Source organism: Chiloscyllium punctatum, chromosome 38, assembly GCF_047496795.1.
Source record: "Chiloscyllium punctatum isolate Juve2018m chromosome 38, sChiPun1.3, whole genome shotgun sequence".
In the NCBI taxonomy this organism is placed as follows: domain Eukaryota; kingdom Metazoa; phylum Chordata; class Chondrichthyes; order Orectolobiformes; family Hemiscylliidae; genus Chiloscyllium; species Chiloscyllium punctatum.
In genome coordinates this window covers 4,091,493-4,118,031 of record NC_092776.1, presented here as the reverse complement: position 1 = coordinate 4,118,031, position 26,539 = coordinate 4,091,493, and the positions used below count along the sequence as shown (strand labels likewise).

Sequence of the window (26,539 nt, the reverse complement as noted above, 5' to 3'; positions counted from 1 at the left end):
AAAAGTAGGAAATGCTGGAGAAACTCAGCAGGTCTGGCATCAAATAGACAGAGAAACTCTACAGTCCTGAAAAAGTACCACATGGATTTGGAACATTAACTTTGTTTCTCTCTCGACTGATGCTGCCAGACCCTCAGAGTTTCTCCAGCAATTTGAGTTTTTATTTCAGATTTCCAACATCCACTTTCAATTTTCTTTTATTTGTTTAAAGCTTGGGTTGGCAAGAGGATAGAATGGCAGGAGCAGATGAAGAGCTGAAGGAGGTGACAGAGATTGAGAGAAGGAGGGCTATGGAGGAATTTGAAAACAAGGATGAAGTTTTAAAACTGAAGTGTTGAGCTTGGTGTCAGCTGAGTGAGATATCAGCAGGCCAATGTCATACCATGGAGTATATATTTCTGTCTTGCTGGTGGAAATGTGGCTCTATACAAACATGATGTACAGCCCCATTTACCAACCCAGACTGAGTAGCTCAAATCCTTTTTGTTAGCTGGTTATAGAGTAAGTTTGAACAATCACAATGGATAGCACACAACTTATAGTCAGTAGTAATTTCGAGCACTTACAGTTGGTAACCTAGTGGTAAATTTATACAGTCAATACCTCATATCGGACTGCCTTTAATGTTCTTGATCCCATTTTTGTTCCACTAATGGAGCAGGTTTTCACTTCAATAGCATTGGAATATAAATGAGATAAGTCTAATGGTTTTCCTCACACAGAACGCTCTCCAGTCTACTATTATTTTAAAAACTTAAAATTTAATATTGTTGGACAGCCTTTCCACTTTCAGTGCCTTGACTCAATCAAACTTCTACCTAGAATCTGTTTACCTATTTTTCCTGCTTTCTCCACTACCCTGTTTCCCTCCAAATAATTATCCCAGTTTATTTGTGATGGCTGGGTTTAATTTTAGGTTTAGAATGTTTTAATTCTTGTTCCCAAAATACATTGCTATACTGTATATATTTATGTGCCTTAACACACCCACTCTCCAAGCCTTCAAATGCGTTGTATTGCATTTTTTTAATCATTTGCTACATCTTTCCGTTACTCTCATTGACAAAATTTGTTATTCACCCTGTTATGTTCATGCTTGAATTGTTTATATTTACACAGAGAACAAACTTAGCTCCATTATGGGCAAGGAGAAAGTGAGGACTGCAGATGCTGGAGACCAGAGTTGAAAAATGTGGTGCTGGGAAAACACAGCAGGCCAGGCAGCATCCGAGGAGCAGGAGAATCGACATTTTGGGCATAAGCCCTTCTTCTGGAATAAGGAAGGTCTTATGCCTGAAACGTTGATTCTCCTGCTCCTCCGATGCTGCCTGGCCTGCTGTGTTTTTCCAGCACCACATTTTTCAACTCCATTATGGGCAACCCAATATGACACATGTACATCAGCAATTTGCTGTTTTAATTAGTCATAGAGTCAGAGAGATGTACAGCACAGAAACAGATCCTTCGGTCCAACCCATCCATGCTGACCAGATATCCCAACCCAATCTAGTCCCACTTGCCAGCACCCGGCCCATATTCCTCCAAACCCTTCCTATTCACATACCCATCCAAATGCCTTTTAAATGTTGCAATTGTACCAGCCTCCACCACTTCCTCTGGCAGCTCATTCCATACATGTACCACCCTCTGTGTGAAAAAGTTGCCCCTTAAGTCTCTTTCATATCTTTCCCCTCTCACTCTAATCCTATGCCTTCTAGTTCTGGACTCCCCCACACCAGGGAAAAGATTTTGTCTATTTACCTTATCCATGCCCCTCATGATTTTATAAACCTCCATACTCAGCCTCTGACGCTCCAGGGAAAACAGCCCCAGCCTATTCAACCTCTCCCTATAGCTCAAATCCTCCAACCCTGGCAACATCCTCATAATACTTTCTTAAAAATTCACTTGTGGGGTATGAGCAGCACTAGCTGGGCCCAGCACTTATTGTCTGTCCCTAGTTACCCTTTGAGAAGGTTGGGGTGGAGCTGCCTTCTTGAACCTCTACAGTCCATGTGCTGTAGGTAGACCCACGATGCCCTGAGGGAGGGAATTCCAGGATCTTGCTGCAGCTTTTCAGCATTTTCTCCAAAATACTGACAACTTTATGTCATCAATCATAATGTCTTGATCCGATTTCTTGCGTAAGAATTTTTCAACTGCTTTTGAGTTCCATGCAACTTTCTCTGATTTAAATTCTTGCATGGGATGTGCATATCACTATCAAAACCAATATTTATTGCCCATTTCTAATTGCCCTTGAACCAAGTGGATTGCTGGGCCATTGCAGAGGAGAGTTAAGAGTCAACCATGTTGCTGTGGGTCTGGAGTCACATGGAGGCCAGTCTGGGGAAGGGCAGCAGATTTCCTTTCCTAAAGCACATTAATGAACCAGACATTGTTGCCATTGGACTAGCTTTTAATTTCAGATCTTACTGAGCTCAAATTTCACCGAATGGAATTTAAGTCATGTCTCTGGGACATTGACCTGGGGTAGTGGATTATTCGTCATGTTACATTACCACTATGCCACTTTCCTCCTCTTTTAAAGAGTTTGCAAATGTTTTTAGTAAGGCAAAGAACTACGGATTTGGAAATCTGAAACAGAAACAGCCGTTGTGGAGAAATTCAGCAGGTCTTGCAGCATCTGTGGAGAGAAGACCATAAGACATTGGGGCAGGAAGTAGGCCATTCACAGGAGGCTCCAAAGCACCAAAGATGTCACCTAGGCAGGGGACGAAACATTTGCAAATCAACTTCACAGCTCGGTGAACATACCCACAGCAATGTCCTTGGGCCATTCAGCCCATCGAGTTGCTCTGCCATTCAATCATGGCTGATAAGTTTCTCAACCCCATTCTGTGCTTACTCCCTGTAACCCTTGATCCCCTTGATACTCAAGAACTTATCATTCTCATTCTTAAATATACTCAATGACCTGGCTTGCACAGCCTTCTGTGGTAGTGAATTCAAAGGTAGCATTTTGGGTCCAGTAACAAAGCTTGTTCTGAAGAAGAGTCACTGGTTCTGAACAAAAAACAAAGAACCTTACAGCACAGGAACAGGCCCTTCGGCACTCCAAGCCTGCGTCGATCCAGATCCTCTATCTAAACCTGTTACCTATTTTCTAAGGGTCTGTATCCCTTTGCTCCCTGCCCATTCATGTATCTGCCTCGATACATCTTAAATGACACTATCGTGCCCGCCTCTACACCTCTGCTGGCAACACATTCCACGTACTACCACCCTCTGCATAAAGAATGTTCCATGTCTATCTCCCTTAAACTTTTCCCCTCTCACCTTTAACTCATGACCCCTAGTAACTGAGTCCCCCACTCTTGGAAAAAGCTTCTTGCTATCCACCCTGTCTATACCACTCATGATTTTGTCGACCTCAATCAGGTGCCCCCCTCAAACTCAGTCTTTCTAATGAAAATAATCCTAATCTACTCAACCTCTCCTCATAGCTAGCACCCTCCATACCAGGCAAAATCCGGGTGAACCTCCTCTGCACCCTCCCAGAGCATCCACATCCTTCTGGTAATGTGGCGACCAGAACTGTACACAGTATTCCAAGTGTGGCCAAACCAAAGTCCTATGTAACTGTAACATGATCTGCCAACTCTTATACTCAATACCCCGTCAAATGAAGGAAAGGATATCATATGTCCTCTTGACCACTCTATCAACCTGCGTTGCCACTTTCAGGGTACAATGGAGCTGAACACCCAGATCTCTCCGTACATCAATTTTCCCCAGGACTTTTCAATTTACTGTAGAGTTCGCTCTTCCAAAATGCATCGCCTTGCATTTGTCTGGATTGAACTCCATCTGCCATTTCTCTGCCCAACTCTCCAATCTATCTGTATTCTGCTGTATTCTTCACTATCTGCTATTCCACCAATCTTAGTGTCATCTGCAAACATGCTAATCAGACCACCTATACCTTCCTCAAGATCATTTATGTATATCACAAATATTCTGAAATGTTAGCTCAGCTTTCTCTTCACAGATGCTGCAAGACCTGTAGAGTTTCTCCAGCAATTTCTGTTTTTGTTGCAAATGTCTTTCTCATGCTCCACACAACCCAGGATTTGCTATTTCCATGAAATGGAATGACATTCATTTACTTTTCAGGGGTATGGCTTGAGATTTTATCTTCCTCAGAGATGTAAGCTAATTAAATAACAGCAGCAAAGAGAAAAAAAACCCATCAATTAATGACCTTTTATTCATATTCCATTGAGCAATGACTCTTTATAATTTTGAAACATGTTTAATTAAAAACTCGTTATCAGTTTACTTAAAGGAGCCCAAGAAAGTTGAGGTGTTAATGACTTTTCTTCAGAACCATCAGTCAGGAAGAAGGATGAGAATGAGAAAGGGAATCTCAAACAGAGATGACATTTAGTATGAAAGATAAGAGGCAAATGAACATAGAAAATGTTTACAAAGCAAACGTGGAAGTATGAAAAATTAAACATTGGGAAGCTGCAAAGTTTATTCATTAGGGTACTAATCTGACTCAGACATCATTTAATAATCAGGAGCTATTCCTGATTTCACAGCCACTGTGACAATAAGGATTCTTGTGGGATAGTGGTGGTGTCCCAACCTCTGAACCAGCAAACCCAGGTTCAACCCCCAGCTGCTCCAGAAGTGTGTCACAATAACTCCAAATACATTAGTTGGAAATGTGATTAATTTGTAACGGGCTTGTCTGGCACAATGGTGGTATCCTTATCTCTGAACTAGGAGGACAAGAGTCAGATCCGATCTGCTCCAGAGGTGTTTCATAACCCCTTTCAACAGATAGATTAGAAAATATCTATCATTATGAGTGTGCCTTATCGTCTAATGCCAGCTAACCCTTTCAAGATACCAACTGCACTATAATCATAGAAAAGGGACAATAAGGATTCTTGTGGGGCAGTGGTAGTGGCTCCACCTCTGTGCTAGGAGGCCCAGTTCCAAGTCCCACTTCAAGTCATAAAGGTCTAGAGCATAGAAAAGGGCCCTTCTGCCCATCATTTTATACCAGTCATAACCAACCACCTAACTATTATAATCCCATTTTCCAGCACTTGGTTCATGACCTTGTATGCCTAGTGTTTAAATTAGCACCTCTGAGCAAATTGATTAGAAAAAGGACAATGTTAACTGACCTTAGTTTGACTCGGCTGACACTCTAACATAGAGTATCGAAACCTCCAGCGCAGTACAGGCCCTTCGGCCTTCGATGTTGCACCGACCTGTGAAACCACTCTGAAGCCCATCTAACCTACACTATTCCATTATCATCCATATGTTTAGCCAATGACCGTTTAAATACCCTTAAAGTTGACAGTCCACTACTGTTGCAGACAGAGCATTCCACGCCCTTACTACTGAGTAAAGAACCTACTTCTGACAGCTGTCCTAATAATCTGTCCAGTGCAGAAATGGGGGATTACTGTATTATTACAGAGAAAGTCTTTTGAATCGGATGTCAATCAGAAGACTGTCTTCTCTCTGATTTAAGCGCAAAAGATTTTCAGGCTCAATTTTGAAAAGGAGTTGTGGAGTTCCTGCTAGTGTCCTGATCAATATTTACTCCACAGTCAAGTTAAAGTCAGATTTTCTGACCCCCATTGTCACATGGGTGTTGTGGGATCCTGCTATACATAAATTATCTGACATCACAAAAGTGGCTACATTTTAAATATGTTTTATTGGCAGTAATGTGCTTTGGAACATTGTGAAAAACACTTCAACAATGCAAATTTCTTTCTGCTGTGTCTCTTCATTCAACAGATATTCAAATTTGATTAGGTGATTTTAAAAGTCTTTTAATTGCTGTAGAATTTTGTCCTTGCTTTCTCTGACTTTTAATGGTGAAATTAAGATTGAGAATAGAACTGATTAAACCATTAAGGGGAATATGTGATTTTGATGGAAACAGACTGAAAGGAATTTTTTTTAACCCTCTGATTCCTGAATGATCAAACGACACTGTTATTTCTTTGTGTCAGCATTTAGTCAGGTATCCATGGGGAAGTGTACTCATCAAAGATGAGTTTCGACAAAGCAAAGGCTTTACATTATTTTTACAGATAACACGTTTCCAATAAAAATCTTACAGATTTACAAGCTTAAATAAAACAAAAGACTTGTGGATGCTGGAGATCTGAAACAATAAACAAAAATTGCTGGAGAACTCGGCAGGTCTGGCAGTATCTGTGGAGGGAAAAACAGAGTTAATTTATAAAGTCCAGTGATCCGGCTTCAGAACAAATACATCTTGAATTCTGAAAAAGAATCACTGGACTTGAAATGTTAACTCTGTTTCTCTCTCAGCCTGACCTGCCGAGTTCCTCCAGCACTTTCTGTTTTTGTTACACGTTTACACAATTTTATCTCTATCCAATAGGGATCATTCTATTCTGCATTCTAAATGAGCTTAAATGACTATATTATCCAATCATGTTCAATTATGTACACCGTTATAATATCTAATCAAATCCTTCCATATTCACACCTACTGATTGTCAGTGTGTACTTGGTGATTATCAAAACTCATCACTGTCCTTTTACCCACTTTCCCAGACCATTAGAATTGGCTTATTAACTTAAACCCATTGATCATAGTTTCACAATTCGCAACATTCATAAAACCATAAAGTGTAGGAGCAGAGAGAGGCCATTTGAGAGCAGCACATTGGCTCAGTGGTGCTCACTGCTGCCTCTCAGGGTCATGGGTTTGATTCCAGCCTCGGGCAACATCATTGCGGAGTTTGCACACTCTCCCCATGTATGCGTGAGCTTCCTCCAGTACTCTGATTTTTCTCCCACGATCCAAGGATGTGCAGGTTAGGTGGACTGGCCATGCTAAATTATCCATAAAGCCCAAGGATGCGCAGGACAGCCATGGGAAATGTTGGGGTTGTACGGAGGTGCGAGCATGGGTGGAATGCTCTTCAGAAGGTCGAAGCAGACTTGATGAGCTGAATGACATCATTCTGTACTATCAAGAATCTATGATACCATCATCGAGTGTGGTCCACCATTTGATGATAGCTGATATGTTTCTCAACCCCATTCTCCTGCCTCCTCCCTGTAATACTTGATCCTCTTACCAATCAAGAACCTGTCTATCTCTGTCTTAAATACACTCAATGACTTGGCCTCCACTGTCCTGTGTGGCAATGAGTTCCACAGAGTCACCACCCTCCGGCTGAAGATATTCCTCCTTATCTCTGTTCAAAGGCTGTGCTCCTGGGTCCTAGTCTTTCCTGTTGGTGGAAACATCTTCTCCATGTCCACTATAATCAGGCCATGCAATATTAGAATTTAGACCAGATGTGTGACAAATGTGGTACAGGCAGGAAAAACGAGCAAAATCATTGCTGGATAAGAGCTGAATAAACATCTGTTTAGGATTTGGATGGATCAGTGCATTGTTATCTGAAATGATGCAGGCCAGGGTTAAGTAGTGGAGATGAATGAATGTTCTGAAGTTTGCTCTCTAAACTTTGAAGCCTGATAGTATTTCTGAGGGTTTCCTTCAGTGTATTAAATATAAGAGATTCGGGCTACCTACTCACTTCTCCCTGTAAATGGAGTAAAAGATCAGATGAGAATCAGAAAAGAAAAGTTCTGCAAGTTTAGATTAGAGTTGCAGCCCTGACGTGCTTTGGCCAGACTGCTCTGCAGCTAAAACCCTCCAGCAGAGACACTGGAGAAAGGTCAACAACCTTAAGCTTTAATTCTGTTTCTTTCTCCATTGATGCTGCCAAACCTACTGAGAATGTCCATCCTCTTTTTGTTTCTGAAATGCAGCGTCTGTAGTGCTTTAATTTGTTTTTTGTCCTATCTACCTAATCTTTTTTTAAATGTTGACATATCACAGTCACTCAGCCATCTCAGTAAATGATGTTGCTTTTCTTCACTATCCTAAATCTCTTACTTTTAATCTTACGTTTGTGCCCCAGGCCAGGATTGTTCTAAATCGTAGGATTGTTATGGTGCAGACGGAGATCAATCTACCTATCATATCTCTACTGGCTGTCTATACGTTTTAGTTGAGCACCGATCTAGGATAACCACTGAGACAATCGGCTCTATTCACTCTGTCCCAACCCATTAGATTTATAAGCAGTTCTAGTCATGCCCCTTAATTTCCAAGAGTAGCAAAAAATGTTTTCCTGTCTACTTTCCTACCAGGCATCATTGTGCTAAATCTGCACCACATTCACTATAACCCCAGGGAACCACAAGACTAGTTTCTTATTAGAGACTAATTTGGGGCGGTACAGTGACACAGTGGTTAGCACTGCTGCCTTACAGCACCAGAGACCTGGGTTCAATTCCTGCCTCAGGCTACTGACTGTGTGGAGTTTGCACATTGTCCCTGAGTCAGCATGGGTTTCCTCTGGGTGCTCCGGTTTCCTCCCACAGTCCAAAAATGTGCAGGTTAGGTGAACTGGCCATGCTAAATTGCCCGTAGTGTTAGGTGAAGGGGTAAATGTAGGAGAATGGGGTCTAGGTGCATTGCGCTTTGATGGGTCGGTGTGGACTTGTTGGGCCGAAGGGCCTGTTTCCACACTGTATCTAATCTAATCTAATCTAACAGCAGGGGATGACTGGTGGCAGTTTACCTGAGGGTTAGCACATCTCAGGCAATGGGAGAGGTAAGAAGGAGAATCCTTCATGGTTACGGGACTTGAACCCATCCTGTTGGCATAACTCTGCGTTGCAAACCAACTGACCAACCAACTGAGCTAACTGTCTCCCAAATCGGCACGATACTCATTGTAAAGTCACAGTCAGAGGGCCATCCAGCACGTAAACAGACCCTTCGGTCCAACAAGTCCATGCTGATCATAATCCCAACCGAAACTAGGCCCACCTGCCTGAACTTGGCCCATATTCTTCCAAACAATTCTTATTCATGTACTTATCCACATGATTTTTACATGTTCTAAATGTACACACATCCACCACTTCCTTAGGAAGTTTATTCCAGTCTCTGTGTAAAAAAATTGCCCCTCATGTCTTTTTTAAAACTTTCTCCTCCCATCTTTAAAATACACCCCCCATCTTGAAATCTCCCAGCCTAGGGAAATGATATCATTCACCTTATCTATTCCCTCATGATTTTATAAAACTCTACCTCCTACATTCCAGTGAAAGAGTCCCAGCCTATCCAGCCTCTCCTTATAACTCAAACCATTCATTCCCAGCAACATCCTGGTAAATCTTTGGTCACCCTCTCCAGTTTAATAATATCCTTCCTGTAACAGGGTTTTACTCTGGTGCAGTATTGACAGAGTGTTCCATTGTGTTCAGGGTGCTGTGTTTCTGCTGAAATGGTAATGAGTCCCCATTTGCTGTCTCAAATGGGTGTTAATTTTCCCATTGTACTATTTCACATAAAAGCAGTTGTGTAAATAAAATTTGCATCTCAAAAATAATCAGCCAGACTTCTCAGTGTCCCAGTCTCATGCAGGAATGCAAAGTCATACTTGTGTTCTGAAGGAGAGTCACTGGACCCGAAACATTAACTCTGCTTTCTCTTCACACATGCGGCCAGACCTGCTGAGCTTTTCCAGCAACTTCTGTTTTTGCCTCTGTTCTGACTACTCCTTTGTTCCATAGGACTGTTCATAACAAAAACATGAATCGCTGGAGAAACTCAGGAGGTCTGACAGCTACTGTGGGGAGAAAGCAGCAGTTAATGTTTGGTGGCTCTTCTTCAGAACCGTTAGCTCTGCGTTCTTCCCACGGATGCCGCCAGACCACTGAGTTTCTCCAGCGATTCGTGTTTTTATTCCAGATTTCCACAGTTCTTTGTTGTATGTCACCCTGTCACAACAGTCAGCTGCTGTATTCTGAAATGTAAAGGTCCTCACAGCCATTCTGATAGCCACAGTCAGCACTGTGGTAAATGTGATGTTGGAGTACTGGGAAGGAAGGGTAGCCATTGGCTAGGAAAGGTTGGGTGCCAGGTAGGTATGGGGCCAGGTGGGGTGGCTGCAGAGTGCCAGCTGTGGGATGACGCATTGCCAAGTGAATAGGGTTCTCGAGTATAAACTGGCAGACTACCTTTGGTGTCTCTAAAACTCTGTGAAAATCAATTGAAATGGCCAAATGTATTTTCAAGGAACAGATTTGTCAGATATTTTCTTTGCGACTCTTATTAAGCATATCACACCAGAGGTGGTTGTTTTGGAGTGTGTTCTTTCTCGGCAGAGATGAAATACTGAAGGAATCGCTTGGGTTCTCCTTCCTTGATTTCTTTAAGCTGTCAGACGAAGTCATTTTATTACACTTTTCCCAGTACTGCTAAAAGCTGCCGTCAAGTAATTCTGTGAGAACTGTCAAAGCCATAACTAGGAACAGTGGAAATGCCTCCTGGGGGTTTGTGTTGCATATGTAAGATTTATGATATGAGATATGCAGTGAAGTGCTGATGGTTCGCAAATCTAAGCACCTATGGGTAAGTTTTACTTTTCATTCTCAAAGCTTTTCAATGAAGGAAATTTAAAAGCATAGTGATTATTCACCTCAAGTGTATGTGAACCACTATGCAAAACCCAACTGACATTTTAAAACATGGGCCAATCCCTTAATTAAACTCTCCTTTAATAGTAAGTTGCAATGATGAAGTAGTAAAAGAAAATATGGATGTGCAAAGGGAGATCGTTCTGTTGTAATATTGAATAAATCTATTGTGGATATTATTAGGATAAATTGTACCTCCTACATGACTGTTCATCAGTTAGGCCGATCAGGTTACCCTGAAGCTAACGTTTGGATATTGGTAATGATATGGATATGGATAATGAATATTTCAATGTTGCATTTGTTTTTTTACAGGTGGAATATTCAGTTGGTAGTCAAATGAGGTCGATAGCAAAACTGAATTCAATGCTGGTCTTGACCAATCTTCTCAAACATTCATGGTTAAAAATCACCCAACACCAGGTTGTAGTCCAACAGATTTATCTGGAAGCACTAGCTTTCAGAGCGCTGCCCCTTCATCAGGTGGCTGTGCCAGGAGCTCTGGGACTCTGGCTGATTTCCAAGTTCCCTGGCTTAGTGTTGCTCCTGTCACCACGGCTAACGTCAGAATCATTTTAATAGATCGGGCTGCCGTAGGTGGCCAGTTGTCTGTTCTGTAGGTCTCTATCACTCTCACAGGAACTGAAGCAGGAATACCCATTTCCTCTGATTCAGCACTGGGCAGGACGTTTACCATCAGGGGTGAACTACAGCTGTTTTAGATCTGCAGTTGGAGGTGTAACTTAAGATATCATCTCTACTTCTCCGAAACTTTTACTTTGTGTAATTTCCATTCCTAAGCATTTTCTAAAAAAAAGTCTGTGACTGGACGTTCCTTGCCCAAGGATGCATTTTTTTTTTTTTTAAATGTTATTTCTTTCAAATAACATTTCAAATGTTCACTGGATTTCTGCAACATTTGAGAATCCAGGACTCTATTTGAAAGTCAGTATGAAACCTTTCTGCATGTTGTGAATCACCAACTGGTTAGAGATTTAGACATTCCAGTCAGAAAGTGTACCATGTCAGAAATGTATCGCCATGCAGTGCTCTATCACAGAGGCATGACATATACAGTGCCTGGAGAACTGGTTTGCAGAGTTACTCACTGAACTAAAGCAAAGAACTGCAGGGATGCTGGAAATCTGAAACTAAAATAAAGAAGAGTCCATCGTATTCACTCCTCCCAATGTGGTTTCCTCTATGTTGCTGATTGGATGATCACTTTGCAGAACGATCACTTTTACCACCCCACCCTGTTCCCTGGGCCAACATTTCAGTCTCTGGCTTGCTGCAGGGCTCTAGCGAAGCTCAGTGCAAACTGGAAGAACAGAACCTCATTCTCCGCTTGAAGACCCGACACCCTTCTGGACTCAATATGGAGTTCTAGGAGAAAGTGAGGACTGCAGATGCTGGAGATCAGAGCTGGAAATGTGTTGCTGGAAAAGCGCAGCAGGTCAGGCAGCATCCAAGGAACAGGAGAATCGACGTTTTGGGCATGAGCCCTTCTTCAGGAATGAGGAAAGTGTGCCCAGCAGGCTATGATAAAAGGTAGGGAGGAGGGACTTGGGGGAGGGGCTTTGGAAACACGATAGGTGGAAGGAGGTTAAGGTGAGGGTGATAGGCCGGAGGGGGGGTGGGGGCGGAGAGGTCAGGAAGAAGATTGCAGGTTAGGAAGGTGGTGCTGAGTTCGAGGGATTTGACTGAGACAAGGTGGGGGGAGGGGAAATGAGGAAACTGGAGAAATCTGAGTTCATCCCTTGTGTTTGGAGGGTTCCTAGGTGGAAGATGAGGCGCTCTTCCTCCAACCGTCATGTTGCTATGGTCTGGTGATGGAGGAGTCCAAGGACCTGCATGTCCTTGGCGGAGTGGGAGGGGGAGTTAAAGTGTTGAGCCATGGGGTGGTTGGGTTGGTTGGTCCGGGTGTCCCAGAGGTGTTCTCTGAAACGTTCCGCAAGTAGGCTGCCTGTCTCCCCAATACAGAGGAAGCCACATCGGGTGCAGCGGATGCAGTAAATGATGTGTGTGGAGGTGCAGGTGAATTTGTGGCGGATATGGAAGGATCCCTTGGGGCCTTGGAGGGAAGTAAGGGGGGAGGTGTGGGCGCAAGTTTTGCATTTCTTGCAGTTGCAGGGGAAGGTGCCGGGAGTGGAGGTTGGGTTGGTGGGGGGTGTGGACCTGATGAGGGAGTCACGGAGGGAGTGGTCTTTTCGGAACGCTGATAGGGGAGGGGAGGGAAATATATCCCTGGTGGTGAGGTCTGTTTGGAGGTGGCGGAAATGACGACGGATGATATGATGTATATGGAGGTTGGTGGGGTGGTAGGTGAGGACCAGTGGGGTTCTGTCCTGGTGGCGATTGGATGGGCGGGGCTCAAGGGCAGAGGAGCGGGAAGTGGAGGAGATGCGGTGGAGAGCATCGTCAACCACGTCTGGGGGGAAATTGCGGTCTTTGAAGAAGGAGGCCATCTGGGTTGTTCGGTTTTGGAACTGGTCCTCCTGGGAGCAGATGCGACGGAGACAAAGGAATTGGGAATATGGGATGGCGTTTTTACAGGGGGCAGGGTGGGAGGAGGTGTAGTCTGGGTAGCTGTGGGAATCGGTCGGTTTATAGTAAATGTCTTCCAAATTTTGTTGGTCTGAACGTAGTTCGGAGTCTGTGCAGGGTCAGTCGGTTCCGTAGGCTGAGGAAGGAGATGTGGCTGTGGTAGCAAGTCTGTTTGAGAACGTGGCTGAAGAGCTTCTGGGCAGGTCCTTGGAATCCTCCATCGCCAGACCATAGCAACACGATAGCTGGAGGAAGAGCACCTCATCTTCCACCTAGGAACCCTCCAACCACAAGGGATGAACTCAAATTTCTCCAGTTTCCTCATTTACCCTCTCCCCACTTTGTCTCAGTCCCAACCCTCGAACTCAGCACCACCTTCCTAACCTGCAATCTTCTTCCTGACGTCTCCACCCCCACCCCCACTCCGGCCTATCACCCTCACCTTATCACCCTCACCTTGACCTCCTTCCACCTATTGCGTTTCCAACGCCCCTTCCCCAAATCCCTCCTCCCTACCTTTTATCTTAGCCTGCTGGACACACTTTCCTCATTCCTGAAGAAGGGCTCATGCCCGAAACGTCGATTTTCCTGCTCCTTGGATGCTGCCTGACCTGCTGCGCTTTTCCAGCAACACATTTACAGCTCAATATGGAGTTCACCAATTTTAGGGCCTGGACAACCTCTTCCATGTCCTTTAACATGTCCTCATCTCCCATCTCTTTGTTCCTCACTAGATCTTTCCCTGTTTCTGATTATAAGAGACCTATCATTGTTTTCCTTCTTTTTAACTTCGCATACCTATAGAAGCTTTTACAATCAATTTTGTATGTTCCCCACAAGCTAACTCTATTTCCCTCTTTTAATCTTTTATCTTTTAATCCATGTCCTTCACCATGGTTAGCTCATATCTCAGACCATCGTGGTTTCATTTGTTTAGATTCAGGATCAATTAAATCACTCTCCATCTCAATAAAGAGTTGTCTCATATGGTACAAAATTGTCAGACTACATGCACATCCCTAAATTTAATCTCCCATCCATGGTGACTGTGCCTTAAATTCACTTCCAGAATATTCCCTTTCTTAGATATCTTTGTTACCAACCTGCTCAGAAATTTTATGAAATGCTGAAAGTAGGTAGGACTTGAACCCACGTCTCCTGGATTAGAGGTAGGAACAATACCACTGGACCACAAGAGCCCTCCCTCCCCCCTCTTTTAAGATGGTCCACAAACCTTACTTGTTTAACTAAATTTTTCTTTCTACAGCTCAGTGGCAAATAAAAGACCAAAAAATTAATTGGCATATCTCGTATTCAGATATGATTCATTTTGCTCCACATTGTTTATTTTTAATTGTTGTTGAATGTATTTTTATTACCTTGTATGTACTCTGACACTGAGCTCTCCAATTATTCCTGCTGCAGCAAAAGACAGCATAGGAAGGACCTATGAGGATTGATCTTCCTTTCAAAATGCATATGATGTTGTCTTTCTCAGAATAGAGTGAGGTTGGATAATTTAACAGACACGATACATAATCCTCAGGGAATGTATTGAGGTGCCCAGTACTTCAATGCTTGATGATGTCACATGAATCGTATTGTTGCTTCCTGTTATGTGATGAGTCCTTGAGCTGACCCTTCTTTTGACAGGTAAACACGCAGCTTCCCCCAGGGGCTCCAGTGTTAGTGCCCTGTCTCTGAGCCAGGAGGACTGGCTTCAAGCCCTACCTGCTGTAGAAGTGTGTCATAACATCCTTGAACAGGTTGATTAGAAATATCTGCTCATAGCTCCCTAATTCCCTGAATTCATATGAAGCTCTGTATTTGTACTGTTTCTAGTCATATTGCTGCATCCTAATGTGACTCACTGTAGCTATAATTACAGTTGAAACAGAGATTAATGTCTCTCAGTGAGCAACAACTATGTAACCACACTTCCCTTTAGTATATTGCCTCATGTCACTTCTAAATCGAAGAAAACCGAATAAAGATAAAAACCCCAGTCAGATCGTCATTGCTTTAAGAAATCGTGATAAATTATTCCCTTCACCAGGTCCAGAGGCATTGATTTTCCTGTGTGCAAGCAATGGCTAATGGTAGTCTGTGTTGAGAGATATGGGAGATGAGCACAAATGGGCCTGTCAGATAAGTAGACAAAGATGTCCTAACTTTATTTATTTCACCTGTTTTCATTCCTTCTCCCCTAGGTCTGTAATGGGTTTAGACAAGGACCCTGACCTCGTGCACATTGAAGCGAGGAACACAGCTGGATGTGAGTTTTTTTTTCATCAAACAGTGAATAAAGTTGCAACTGGTTATAATGCAAAGCTAGCAGAGTACTTCAGCCTCGTGAGGTGCCATTGAGATTTTCAGTAATCAACAGGTCACAGTTAAAGTCTCTGGGTTTCCAATATAACTACCGTGCTGAAAAACTGTACCCTGCAAACAGTTAGCCTGCAGTTGGATCAGTTGCATTGTATAGCACTGTCTTTCATCATTTGTTGTTGTGTGTTTGATTTTTATTTGCCTGAGGGGTCTATAGCTTCACCAATTCTCTTCCTTAGAGCAAGAATCCAGATGGTTGCTGTCTCTGGACACAAAATTCCAAAATGTTTCTAGAGCACCACATTCAATTCGACTTTTCACTCACGGAGGATTCAGTGAGGTTTCATCTTTCGATAGTAACAGTCAGGCATTAATGCAACAAACTTCAACAAATGTCTTTTTTAAATCAGAATTTCTGATCAACATTATTTCGATAGGTTCCGCCTACTTTGTCAGGGATACATTTTTTAAACTCTTATAGAAAATTGTTCCATAGTCTTGGATGCCTGTTCAGGAATACTTCCAAAGAGGTTAAAATGATGAAAAGATTCAATTAAAAAGCCTAACTTTTCTTCTCTCCTTACTGTGCTAGTATAATACAATGAGAAAGGATTTATTATTAATCTCACTATGAAGGAACATGAAGTTAGCAGGGACCATAATATGATTGTATAATACATTGAATTTGAAGGAGACAAGATTGTTAGACGAGGAAATGGGCACGGTGGCTCAGTGGTTAGCACTGCTGTCTCGCAGCACCAGGGAGCCAGGTTCGATTCCAGCCTCAGGCCACTGTCTATGTGGAGTTTACACATTCTCCCCGTGTCTGCATGGGTTTCCTCCGGGTGCTCCGGTTTCCTCCCACAATCCAAAAATGTGCAGGTTAGGTGGGTTAGCCATGCTAAATTGCCCATAATTTCAGGGATGTGTAGATTAGGTGCATTAGTCAGGGGTAAATGTAGGGCAATGAGCTTAGGTGGGATACTCCTCCGAGATCGGTGTGGACTTATTAGGCTGAAGGGCCTGTTTCCACGCAGTAGGGATTCTAATTGATAAAAGATAAGATTGATTGATGAGATAAAAAAACTGAATAAAGGCAACTATGAGCACATGAAAGTGAATTTATAAGTTAGATTAAATGATTGATAGATCTATAGAGATGCAGAACTAAACCTTTAAGGACATATTTCAGAATACACAGAATAGAGACATTCTAACAAGCCCAAATGATTCTGCAGTTAACTAGAAGCATTAAAGATAGTGTCAAGGTGAAAGAAAAAGCATGTAATTGTGTTCAGTCAGATTGCAGCTCGGCTGATGAGACAAGGCATCAAAGTATGACTAAAGCATTCGGAAGGAGGAAAGTATTAGAGTATAGGAGAAAGCTAGCTCGAAATATAAAAGCAGACAGAAAAAAATGTCTATAAATGTTTAAAACAGAAAAAAATTAATAAAGTAAGTGTTGGCCTGATGGAAAGGAGTCTGAAAAATTGATAATGCAATGTACAGAAATGACAGATTAATTGACGAGGTATTTTGCATCAGTGTTCATCAGCTTTAAGGAGAAAGTGAGGACTGCAGATGCTGGAGATCAGAGCTGAAAATGTGTTGCTGGAAAAGCGCAGCAGGTCAGGCAGCATCCCTCTTCCTTGGATGCTGCCTGACCTGCTGCGCTTTTCCAGCAACACATTTTCAGCCTTCATCAGCTTTAACTCAGGAAGTGAAAATGAAGCCACATATTGGGGAAATTATGGTCACCAGAGAAGTGATATTGAATTAATTGTTGAAACTGTGGGCTGATAAGTGTCCGGGCACAGGTGGATTTCATCCAAGGCTCTTAAAAAGATGTTGTGAGTCAGATAGTAGAATCATTTGTTGCAGCAAAATACTGCTCTGGCAAACAAATGGCCTCCAAATGGTTGAGTGCACAATCCTGCAAATGATCAAGGAGTGCTATACTGTCAGAGGGTCAGTACTGAGGGAGTGCTGCACTGTCAGAGGGTCAGTATTGAGGGAGTGCTGCACTGTCAGACAGTGAGTACTGACGGAGTGCTGCATGATCAGAGACCCATTATTGAGGCAGTACTGCACTGTCAGAGCGTCAGTACTGAGGGAGTGCTATACTGTCAGAGGGTCAGTACTGAGGGAGTGCTGCACTGTCAGAGGGTCAGTGCTGAGGGAGTGCTATACTGTCAGAGGGTCAGTATTGAGGGAGTGCTGCACTGTCAGACAGTGAGTACTGACGGAGTGCTGCATGATCAGAGACCCATTATTGAGGCAGTACTGCACTGTCAGAGCGTCAGTGCTGAGGGAGTGCTATACTGTCAGAGGGTCAGTACTGAGGGAGTGCTATACTGTCAGAGGGTCAGTACTGAGGGAGTGCTATACTGTCAGAGGGTCAGTATTGAGGCAGTACTGCGCTGTCAGAGGGCCAGTACTGAGGGAGTGCTGCATTGTCAGAGGGTCAGTGCTGAGGGAGTGCTGGACTGTCGGAGGGTCAGTGCTGAGGGAGTGCTGCAGCACGATCAGAGAATCAGTGCTGAGGGAATGCTATACTGTCAGAGGGTCAGTACTGAGGGAATACCACATATTGGAAGATCAGTTTTGAGGGAGTACTGCACTGTCAGAGTGTCAGTATTGAGGGAGTGCTGTGAGACAGTACTGAGGAAGTGCTATACTGCCAGAAGGTCAGTACTGAAGGAGTTCTGCCCTGGCAGAGGGTCAGTATTGAGGGAATGCTGCACTGTCAGAGGGTCAGTACTGAGGGAGTGCTGCACTGTCAGACAGTGAGTACTGACGGAGTGCTGCATGATCAGAGAGTCATTATTGAGGCAGTACTGCACTGTCAGAGGGTCAGTGCTGAGGGAGTGCCACACTGTCGGAGGGTCAGTACTCAGGGAGTGCTGCATTGTTAAAAGCTAAGTACTGAGGCAGGAGACACTGTCAGAGGGTCAATTCTGAAGGAGGACCGCACTGTCGGATGGTCAGTGCTGAGGGAGTGCCGCACTGTCAGAGGGCCAGTGCTAAGGGAATACCGCACTGTTGGAGGGTCGATAGACAATAGGTGCAGGAGTAGGCCATTCGGCCCTTTGATCTACCACCACCATTCATTATGATCATGGCTGATCATCCACAATCAGTATCGTGTTCCAGCCTTATCTCCATAACCCTTAATTCCACTATCTTTCAGAGCTCTATCCAACTCTTTCTTGAAAGTATCCAGAGACTTGGCCTTCACTGCCCTCTGGGGCAGAGCATTCCACACACCCACCACTCTCTGGGTGAAGAAGCTTCTCCTCATCTCTGTCCTAAATGGTCTACCCCGTATTTTTTAAACTGTGTCCTCTGGTTCGGCACTCCCCCATCAGCGGAAAAATGCTTCCTGCCTCCAGACAGTCCAATCCTTTAATAATCTTATACGTCTCAATCAGATCCCCTCTTAGCCTTCTAAACTCAAGGGTATACAAGCCCAGTCACTCCAATCTTTCAAAATATGATAGTCCTGCCATTCTGGGAATTGACCTAGTGAACCTCTGCTGCACTCCCTCAATAGCCAGAATGTCTTTCCTCAAATTTGGAGACCAAAACTGCACACAATACTCGAGGTGCAGTCTCACCAGGGCCCTGTACAGCTGCAGAAGAACCTCTTTGCTCCTATACTCAATCCCTCTTGTTATGAAGGCCAGCATGCTATTAGCTTTCTTCACTACCTGCTGTACCTGCATGTTTACCTTCATTGACTGGTGTACAAGAACACCTAGATCTCGTTGTACTTCCCCTTTACCTAACTTGACTCCATTTAGGTAGTAATCTACCTTCCTTTCTTGCCAAAGTGGATAACCACACGTTTATCCACATTAAACTGTATCTGCAATGCATCCGTCCACTCACCTAACCTGTCCAAGTCACCCTGTATTCTCATCACTTCCTCCTCTCATTTCACCCTGCCACCCAGCTTTGTGTCATCAGCAAATTTGCTAATATTACTTTTAATACCGTCATCTATATCATTAATGTATATTGTAAATAGCTGCAGTCCCAGCACCAAACCTTGTGGTACCCCACTGGTCACCGCCAGTCATTCAGAAAGGGATCTGTTTATCACTACTGTTTGCTTCCTGTCAGTCAGCCAATTTTCAATCCAAGTCAGTATTTTGCCCCTAATACTATGTGCCCTAATTTTGCTCACTAACCTCCTATGTGGGACTTCATCAAAGCTTTCTGAAAGTCCAGGTACACTACATTCACTGGCTCTCCCTTGTCCATCTTCATAGTTACATTCTCAAAAACTTCCAGAAGATTAGTCAAGCATGATTTCCCCTTCGTAAATCCATGCTGACTCTGACCTATCCTGTTACTGCTATCCAAATGAGTCATTACTTCATATTTTAATAATTTACTCCAGCATTTTTCCCACTGTTGAAGGGTCAGAGCTGAGGGAGTACTGCACTGTCAGAGGGTCACAGTGTTGAGTGAGTACAACACTGTTGGAGGGTCAGTGCAGAGGGAGTACAGCCCTGTTGGAGGGTCAGTGCTGAGGGTGTGACGCACTGTTGTAGGGTCAGTGCTGAGGGAGTACCGCAATGTCGAGGGTCAGTGCTGAGGGAGTACCGCACTGTTGGAGGTCAGTGCTGAGGGAGGACCGCACTGTCGGAGGGTCAGTGCTGAGGGAGTACCGCACTATTGGAGGTCAGTGCTGAGGGAGGACCGCACTGTCGGAGGGTCAGTGCTGAGGGAATGCTGCATGATCAGAGGGTCAGTGCTGAGGGAGTACCACACTGTCGGACGGTCAGTGCTGAGGGAGTGGGCACTGTCGATGGTCAGTACCGAGGGAGTGCTGCATGATGAGAGAATCAGTGCTGAGGGAGTACTGCACTGTTGGAAGGTCAGTGCTGAGGGAGTGCCACACTGTCGGAGGGTCAGTGCTAATGGACTACCGCACTGTTGGAGGGTCAGTGCTGAGGGAGTACCGCACTGTTGGAGGGTCACTGCGGAAGGTGTGCTGCACTGTTGGAGGGTCAGTGCTGAGGAAGTACTGCACTTTTGGAGGGTCAGTGCTGAGGGAGTACTGCACTCTTGAAGATTCCGTGCTGAGGGAGTACTGCACTCTTGAAGATTCCGTGCTGAGGGAGTACTGCACTGTTGGAAGGTCAGTGCTGAGGGAGTGCCACACTGTCGGAGGGTCAGTGCTAATGGACTACCGCACTGTTGGAGGGTCAGTGCTGAGGGAGTGCCGCACTGTTGGAAGGTCAGTGCTGAGGAAGTACTGCACTGTTGGTGGGTGAGTGCTGAGGGAGTACTGCAAAGTTGGAGGATCAGTGCAGAGGGACTACTGCACTGTTGGAGGGTCATTGCTGAGGGAGTACTGTACTGTTGGAGGGTGAGTGCTGAGGGAGTGCCGCACTGTGGGAGGGTCAGTGCTGAGGGAGTACCGCACTGTTGGAGGGTCACTGCGGAAGGTGTGCTGCACTGTTGGAGGGTCAGTGCTAATGGACTACCGCACTGTTGGAGGGTCAGTGCTGAGGGAGTACCGCACTGTTGGAGGGTCAGTGCTGAGGGAGTACCGCACAGTCGGAGGGTCAGTACTGAGGGAGTACTGCACTGTCAGAGGCTCAGTGCTGAGTGAGTACCACACTATTGGAGGATTAGTGCTGAGGGAGTGCTGCACAGCTGGACGGTCAGTGCTGGGGGTGTGACGAACTGTTGGAGGGTCAGTGCTGAGGGAGTACCGCAATGTCAGAGGGTCAGTGATGAGGGGGTGCCGCACTGTCGGAGGGTCAGTGCTGAGGGAGTGCCACACTGTCGGAGGGTCAGTGGTGACGGACTACCGCACTGTCGGAGGGTCAGTGCTGAGGGAGTGCCACACTGTCGGAGGGTCAGTGGTGACGGACTACCGCACTGTCGGAGAGTCAGTGCTGAGGGAGTGCCGCACAGCTGGAGGGTCAGTGCTGAGGGAGTGCCGCACAGCTGGAGGGTCAGTGCTGAGGGAGTGGGCCCTGTCGGAGGGTCAGTGCTGAGGGAGTACCGCACTGTCGGAGGATCAGTGCTGAGGGAGTGCCGCACTGTTGGAGGGTCAGTGCTGAGGGAGTGCTGCACTGTTGGAGGGTCAGTGCTGAGGGAGCACCGCACTGTTGGAGGGTCAGTGCTGAGGGAGTACTGCACTCTTGGACGGTCAATGCTGAGGGAGTACTGCACTGTTGGAGGGTCAGTGCTGTCGGTCTAATGCACTGTTGGAGGGTCAGTGCTGAGGGAGTGCTGCACTGTTGGAAGGTCAGCGCTGAAGAAGTGCTGCGCTGTGGGAGGGTCAGTGCTGCAGAATTGGAGGGTCCATGCTGAGGGAGTAGAGCACTGTTGGATGGTGTGTGCTGATTGAGTGGATTAGATTAGATTAGATTAGATTATATTAGATTAGATTACTTACAGTGTGGAAACAGGCCCTTCGGCCCAACAAGTCCACACCGACCCGCCGAAGCGTAACCCACCCATACCCCTACATTTACCCTTACCTAACACTATGGACAATTTAGCATGTCCAATTCACCTGACCTGCACATCTTTGGACTGTGGGAGGAAACCGGAGCACCCGGAGGAAACCCACGCAGACACGGGGAGAATGTGCAAGCTCCACACAGTTTGGTGTTGAGGGAGTACCGCACTGTTGGAGTGTCAGTGGTGATGGAGTGCTGCGCTGTTGGCGGGTCAGTGCTGAGGGAGGTCTGCATTGTCGAAGGGGCACTGCTGAGGGAGTGCTGCACTGTCGGAGGGTCTGTTCTGAGGGAGTCCTGCACTGTTGGAGGGTCAGTGCTGAGTGATTACTGCACTATTGGAGGGTCAGTGCTGAGGGAGTACCGCACTGTTGGATGCTTAGTCCTGAGGAGGTAGTGCACTGTTGGAGGGTCATTGCTGAGGGAGTACTGCACTGTTGGAGAGTCAGTGCGGAGGGAGTGCTGCACTATGGGATGGTCAGTGCTGAGGGAGTGCCGCACTGTTGGAAGGTCAGTGCTGAGGGAGTGGCGCACTGTTGGAGGGTTAGTCCTGAGGGGGTACTGCACTGTTGGAGGGTCAGTGCTGAGGGAGTGCTGCACTGTTGGAAGGTCAGTGCTGAGGAAGTACTGCACTGTTGGTGGGTGAGTGCTGAGGGAGTACTGCAAAGTTGGAGGATCAGTGCAGAGGGACTACTGCACTGTTGGAGGGTCATTGCTGAGGGAGTACTGTACTGTTGGAGGGTGAGTGCTGAGGGAGTGCCGCACTGTGGGAGGGTCAGTGCTGAGGGAGTACCGCACTGTTGGAGGGTCACTGCGGAAGGTGTGCTGCACTGTTGGAGGGTCAGTGCTGAGGAAGTACTGCACTTTTGGAGGGTCAGTGCTGAGGGAGTACTGCACTCTTGAAGATTCCGTGCTGAGGGAGTACTGCAATGTTGAAGGGTCACTGCTGAGGGAGTGCTACACTGTCGGAGGGTCTGTTCTGAGGGAGTACTTCACTGATGGAGGGTCAGTGCTGAGTGAGTACCACACTGTTGGTGGGTCAGTGCTGAGGGAGTGCTGCACTATTGGAGGGTTAGACCTGAGGGAGTACTGCACTGTTGGATGATCAGTTCTGAGGGAGTACTGCACAGTTGGAGGGTCAGTGCTGAGGGAGTGCTGCACTGTTGGAGGGTCAATGCTGAGGGAGTGCCGCATCATGGGAGTGTCAGTGCTGAGGGAGTGCTGTACTGTGGAAGGGTCAGTGCTGTGGGAGTGCCGCACCTTTGGAGGGTCTGTGATGAAGGAGTGCTGCACTGTGGGAGGATCAGTGCTGAGCTGTTGGTCGTGCTGTGCTGAGGGAGTGCTGCACTGTTGGTGGATCAGTGCTGAGGGAGTGCTGCACTGTTGGTGGATCAGTGCTGAGGGAGTGCTGCACTGTTGGAGGGTCACTGCGGAGGGAGTGCTGCACTGTTGGAGGGTCATTGCTGAGGCAGTGCTGCACTGTTGTATGGTCAGTGCTGAGGGAGTGCTGCACTGCTGGAGGGTCAGTGCTGAGGGAGTGCTGCACTGTTGGTGGGTCAGTGCTGAGGGAGTACTGCAATGTTGAAGGGTCACTGCTGAGGGAGTGCTACACTGTCGGAGGGTCTGTTCTGAGGGAGTACTTCACTGATGGAGGGTCAGTGCTGAGTGAGTACCACACTGTTGGTGGGTCAGTGCTGAGGGAGTGCTGCACTGTTGGAGGGTTAGACCTGAGGGAGTACTGCACTGTTGGATGATCAGTTCTGAGGGAGTACTGCACAGTTGGAGGGTCAGTGCTGAGGGAGTGCTGCACTGTTGGAGGGTCAATGCTGAGGGAGTGCCGCATCATGGGAGGGTCAGTGCTGAGGGAGTGCTGTACTGTGGAAGGGTCAGTGCTGTGGGAGTGCCGCACCTTTGGAGTGTCTGTGCTGAAGGAGTGCTGCACTGTGGGAGGATCTGTGCTGAGTTGTTGGTAGCGCTGTGGTGAGGGAGTGCTGCACTGTTGGTGGATCAGTGCTGAGGGAGTGCTGCACTGTTGGAGGGTCACTGCGGAGGGAGTGCTGCACTGTTGGAGGGTCATTGCTGAGGCAGTGCTGCACTGTTGTATGGTCAGTGCTGAGGGAGTGCTGCACTGCTGGAGGGTCATTGCTGAGGGAGTACTGCACTGTTGGATTGTCAGTGTTGAGGGAGTACTGCACTGATGGAGGTCCAGTGCTGACGAAGTACTGCACTGTGGGAGGGTCAGTGCTGAGGGAGTGATGCACTGTCAGAGGTGTTGTCATTTGAATGAGGTGTGAAAATGAGCTTCCTGCCCATACTTGCTGTAGGATCTTTCATTCTGGATTAGTGGTGCTGGAAGAGCACAGCAGTTCAGGCAGCATCCAAGTAGTTTCGAAATCGATGTTTCGGGCAAAAGCCCGTAGGATCTTTCATGTCAATTAGAGTCTTAGAGATATACAATACGGAAACAGACCCTTTGTCCATCTCATACCTGATGACCAGAAATCCTAAACAAATCTAGTCCCACCTGCCAGTACCCGGCCCATATCCCTCCAATCCCTTCATATTCATATACCCATTCGGATGCCTGTTATATGCTGTAATTGTACCAGCCTCCACTACTTCCTCTGGCAGCTCATTCCATACACGCACCACCCTCTGTGTGAAAAAGTTTTCATGCACTTTGAGACATCCAGAGTTTGTAAAACATGTTATATAAATGAAAATCTTTTCTTCTTGACCTGAACGCTTCATGTTTATGCGCCAAAACATTCAGTGATCAGATCTATTTCATTAGTATTCTCAAATTATTCCTGTCTTTGTTTTTTTTACTGCCCTAAAACATGATTTCCTTTGTTTTACCTCCTGGGTAGGGAATGCCAATTAACATTGCTCATCTACCTGTATTTGTTTAACACTGCACTGCATAATCAGCGCTGAGATTGAGTAACTCTTTCCAGTCTGCACTGAGCCAGCTATACCCAATCACTCTGACAAAACCAAACCACAAATTGGTGAACTGCGGTTTACTTCACTTTGCTGAATTTGTATATGAGACTGAATGTGATGCGCCCATCACCTGCCCTTACAGTGCTTCAGTCTCACCTTGCCTTTTAACACAATACATTTAATACAACCTCCAACAATTCAAATTAACCAAATTTAAATCACATTGACTCTCAGGAAATATAGGCACAAAGTTTTATTGCTCAGTTTGATACCTACTATTAATTAGTGAGTAAAAATTATAGATAATTCAATTTGATGAATTTGCAGCAAATTTTATAATGTCATAAAATAGAGTTGATTGCACCCTATCAGAAACCATATCTGTAATGAATTGCTAAATGATATATCTTGGAGCAATATATACATAAATAATACAATGCATCGATATCTCATTAGTCTGTTGGTTTTATACATTAAAGACCCGTGGGTTAGCCAGGTCTGACCAAATAAGATCAATGTAACTCGCTGTGGTGTATGCATTGGTCCTGATATAGTATAGTTACTTACATGATGAACTGAAAACACAATTTGAAGATATTTGTTGTGTTTTAGAGATTAAACTGCTTTTTCAGAGGCTGTTATTTATGGGAGGGACAGATTGTATTGTCTCACAAAGCATAATGACTGTATACTGGATTAGTGGTGCTGGAAGAGCACAGCAGTTCAGGCAGCATCCAACGAGCAGCGAAATCGACGTTTCGGGCAAAAGCCCTTCATCAGGAATAAAGGCAGTGAGCCTGAAGCATGGAGAGATAAGCTAGAGGAGGGTGGGGGTGGGGAGAGAGTAGCATAGAGTACAATGGGTGAGTGGGGGAGGAGATGAAGGTGATAGGTCAGGGAGGAGAGGGTGGAGTGGATAGGTGGAAAAGGAGATAGGCAGGTAGGACAAGTCCGGACAAGTCATGGGGACAGTTACTGAGCTGGAAGTTTAGAACTAGAGTGAGGTGGGGGAAGGGGAAATGAGGAAACTGTTGAAGTCCACATTGATGCCCTGGGGTTGAAGTGTTCCGAGGCGGAAGATGAGGCGTTCTTCCTCCAGGCGTCTGGTGGTGAGGGAGCGGCGGTGAAGGAGGCCCAGGACCTCCATGTCCTCGGCAGAGTGGGAGGGGGAGTTGAAATGTTGGGCCACGGGGCGGTTTGGTTGATTGGTGCGGGTGTCCCGGAGATGTTCCCGAAAGCGCTCTGCTAGGAGGCGCCCAGTCTCCCCAATGTAGAGGAGACTGCATCGGGAGCAACGGATACAATCAATGATATTAGTGGATGTGCAGGTAAGACTTTGATGGATGTGGAAGGCTCCTTTAGGGCCTTGGATAGAGGTGAGGGAGGAGGTGTGGGCACAGGTTTTACAGTTCCTGCGGTGTCAGGGGAAAGTGCCAGGATGGTAAAGTTCCTGCGGTGGCAGGGAACCTGTGCCCAAACCTCCTCCCTCACCTCCACCCTCTCGTCCTTGACCTATCACCTTCATCTCCTCCCCCACTCACCCATTGTACTCTATGCTACTCTCTCCCCACCCCCACCCTCCTCTAGCTTATCTCTCCACGCTTCAGGCTCACTGCCTTTATTCCTGATGAAGGGCTTTTGCCCGAAACGTTGATTTCGCTGCTCATTGGATGCTGCCTGAACTGCTGTGC

The 26,539-nt window shown here is 45.8% G+C and overlaps 1 protein-coding gene across 3 annotated transcripts in view; it reads left to right on the top strand.

Moving 5' to 3' along the window:
* Positions 1-26,539, top strand: part of LOC140463298 (VPS10 domain-containing receptor SorCS1-like) — a 1,204,408-nt gene that overhangs the window by 905,906 nt on the left and 271,963 nt on the right. For all 3 annotated transcript variants that reach the window (XM_072557066.1, XM_072557065.1, XM_072557064.1), the window contains exon 6: positions 15,300-15,364. In XM_072557066.1, the coding sequence (XP_072413167.1) occupies positions 15,300-15,364 (65 nt within the window). The remainder of the gene's footprint in view (positions 1-15,299; positions 15,365-26,539) is intronic.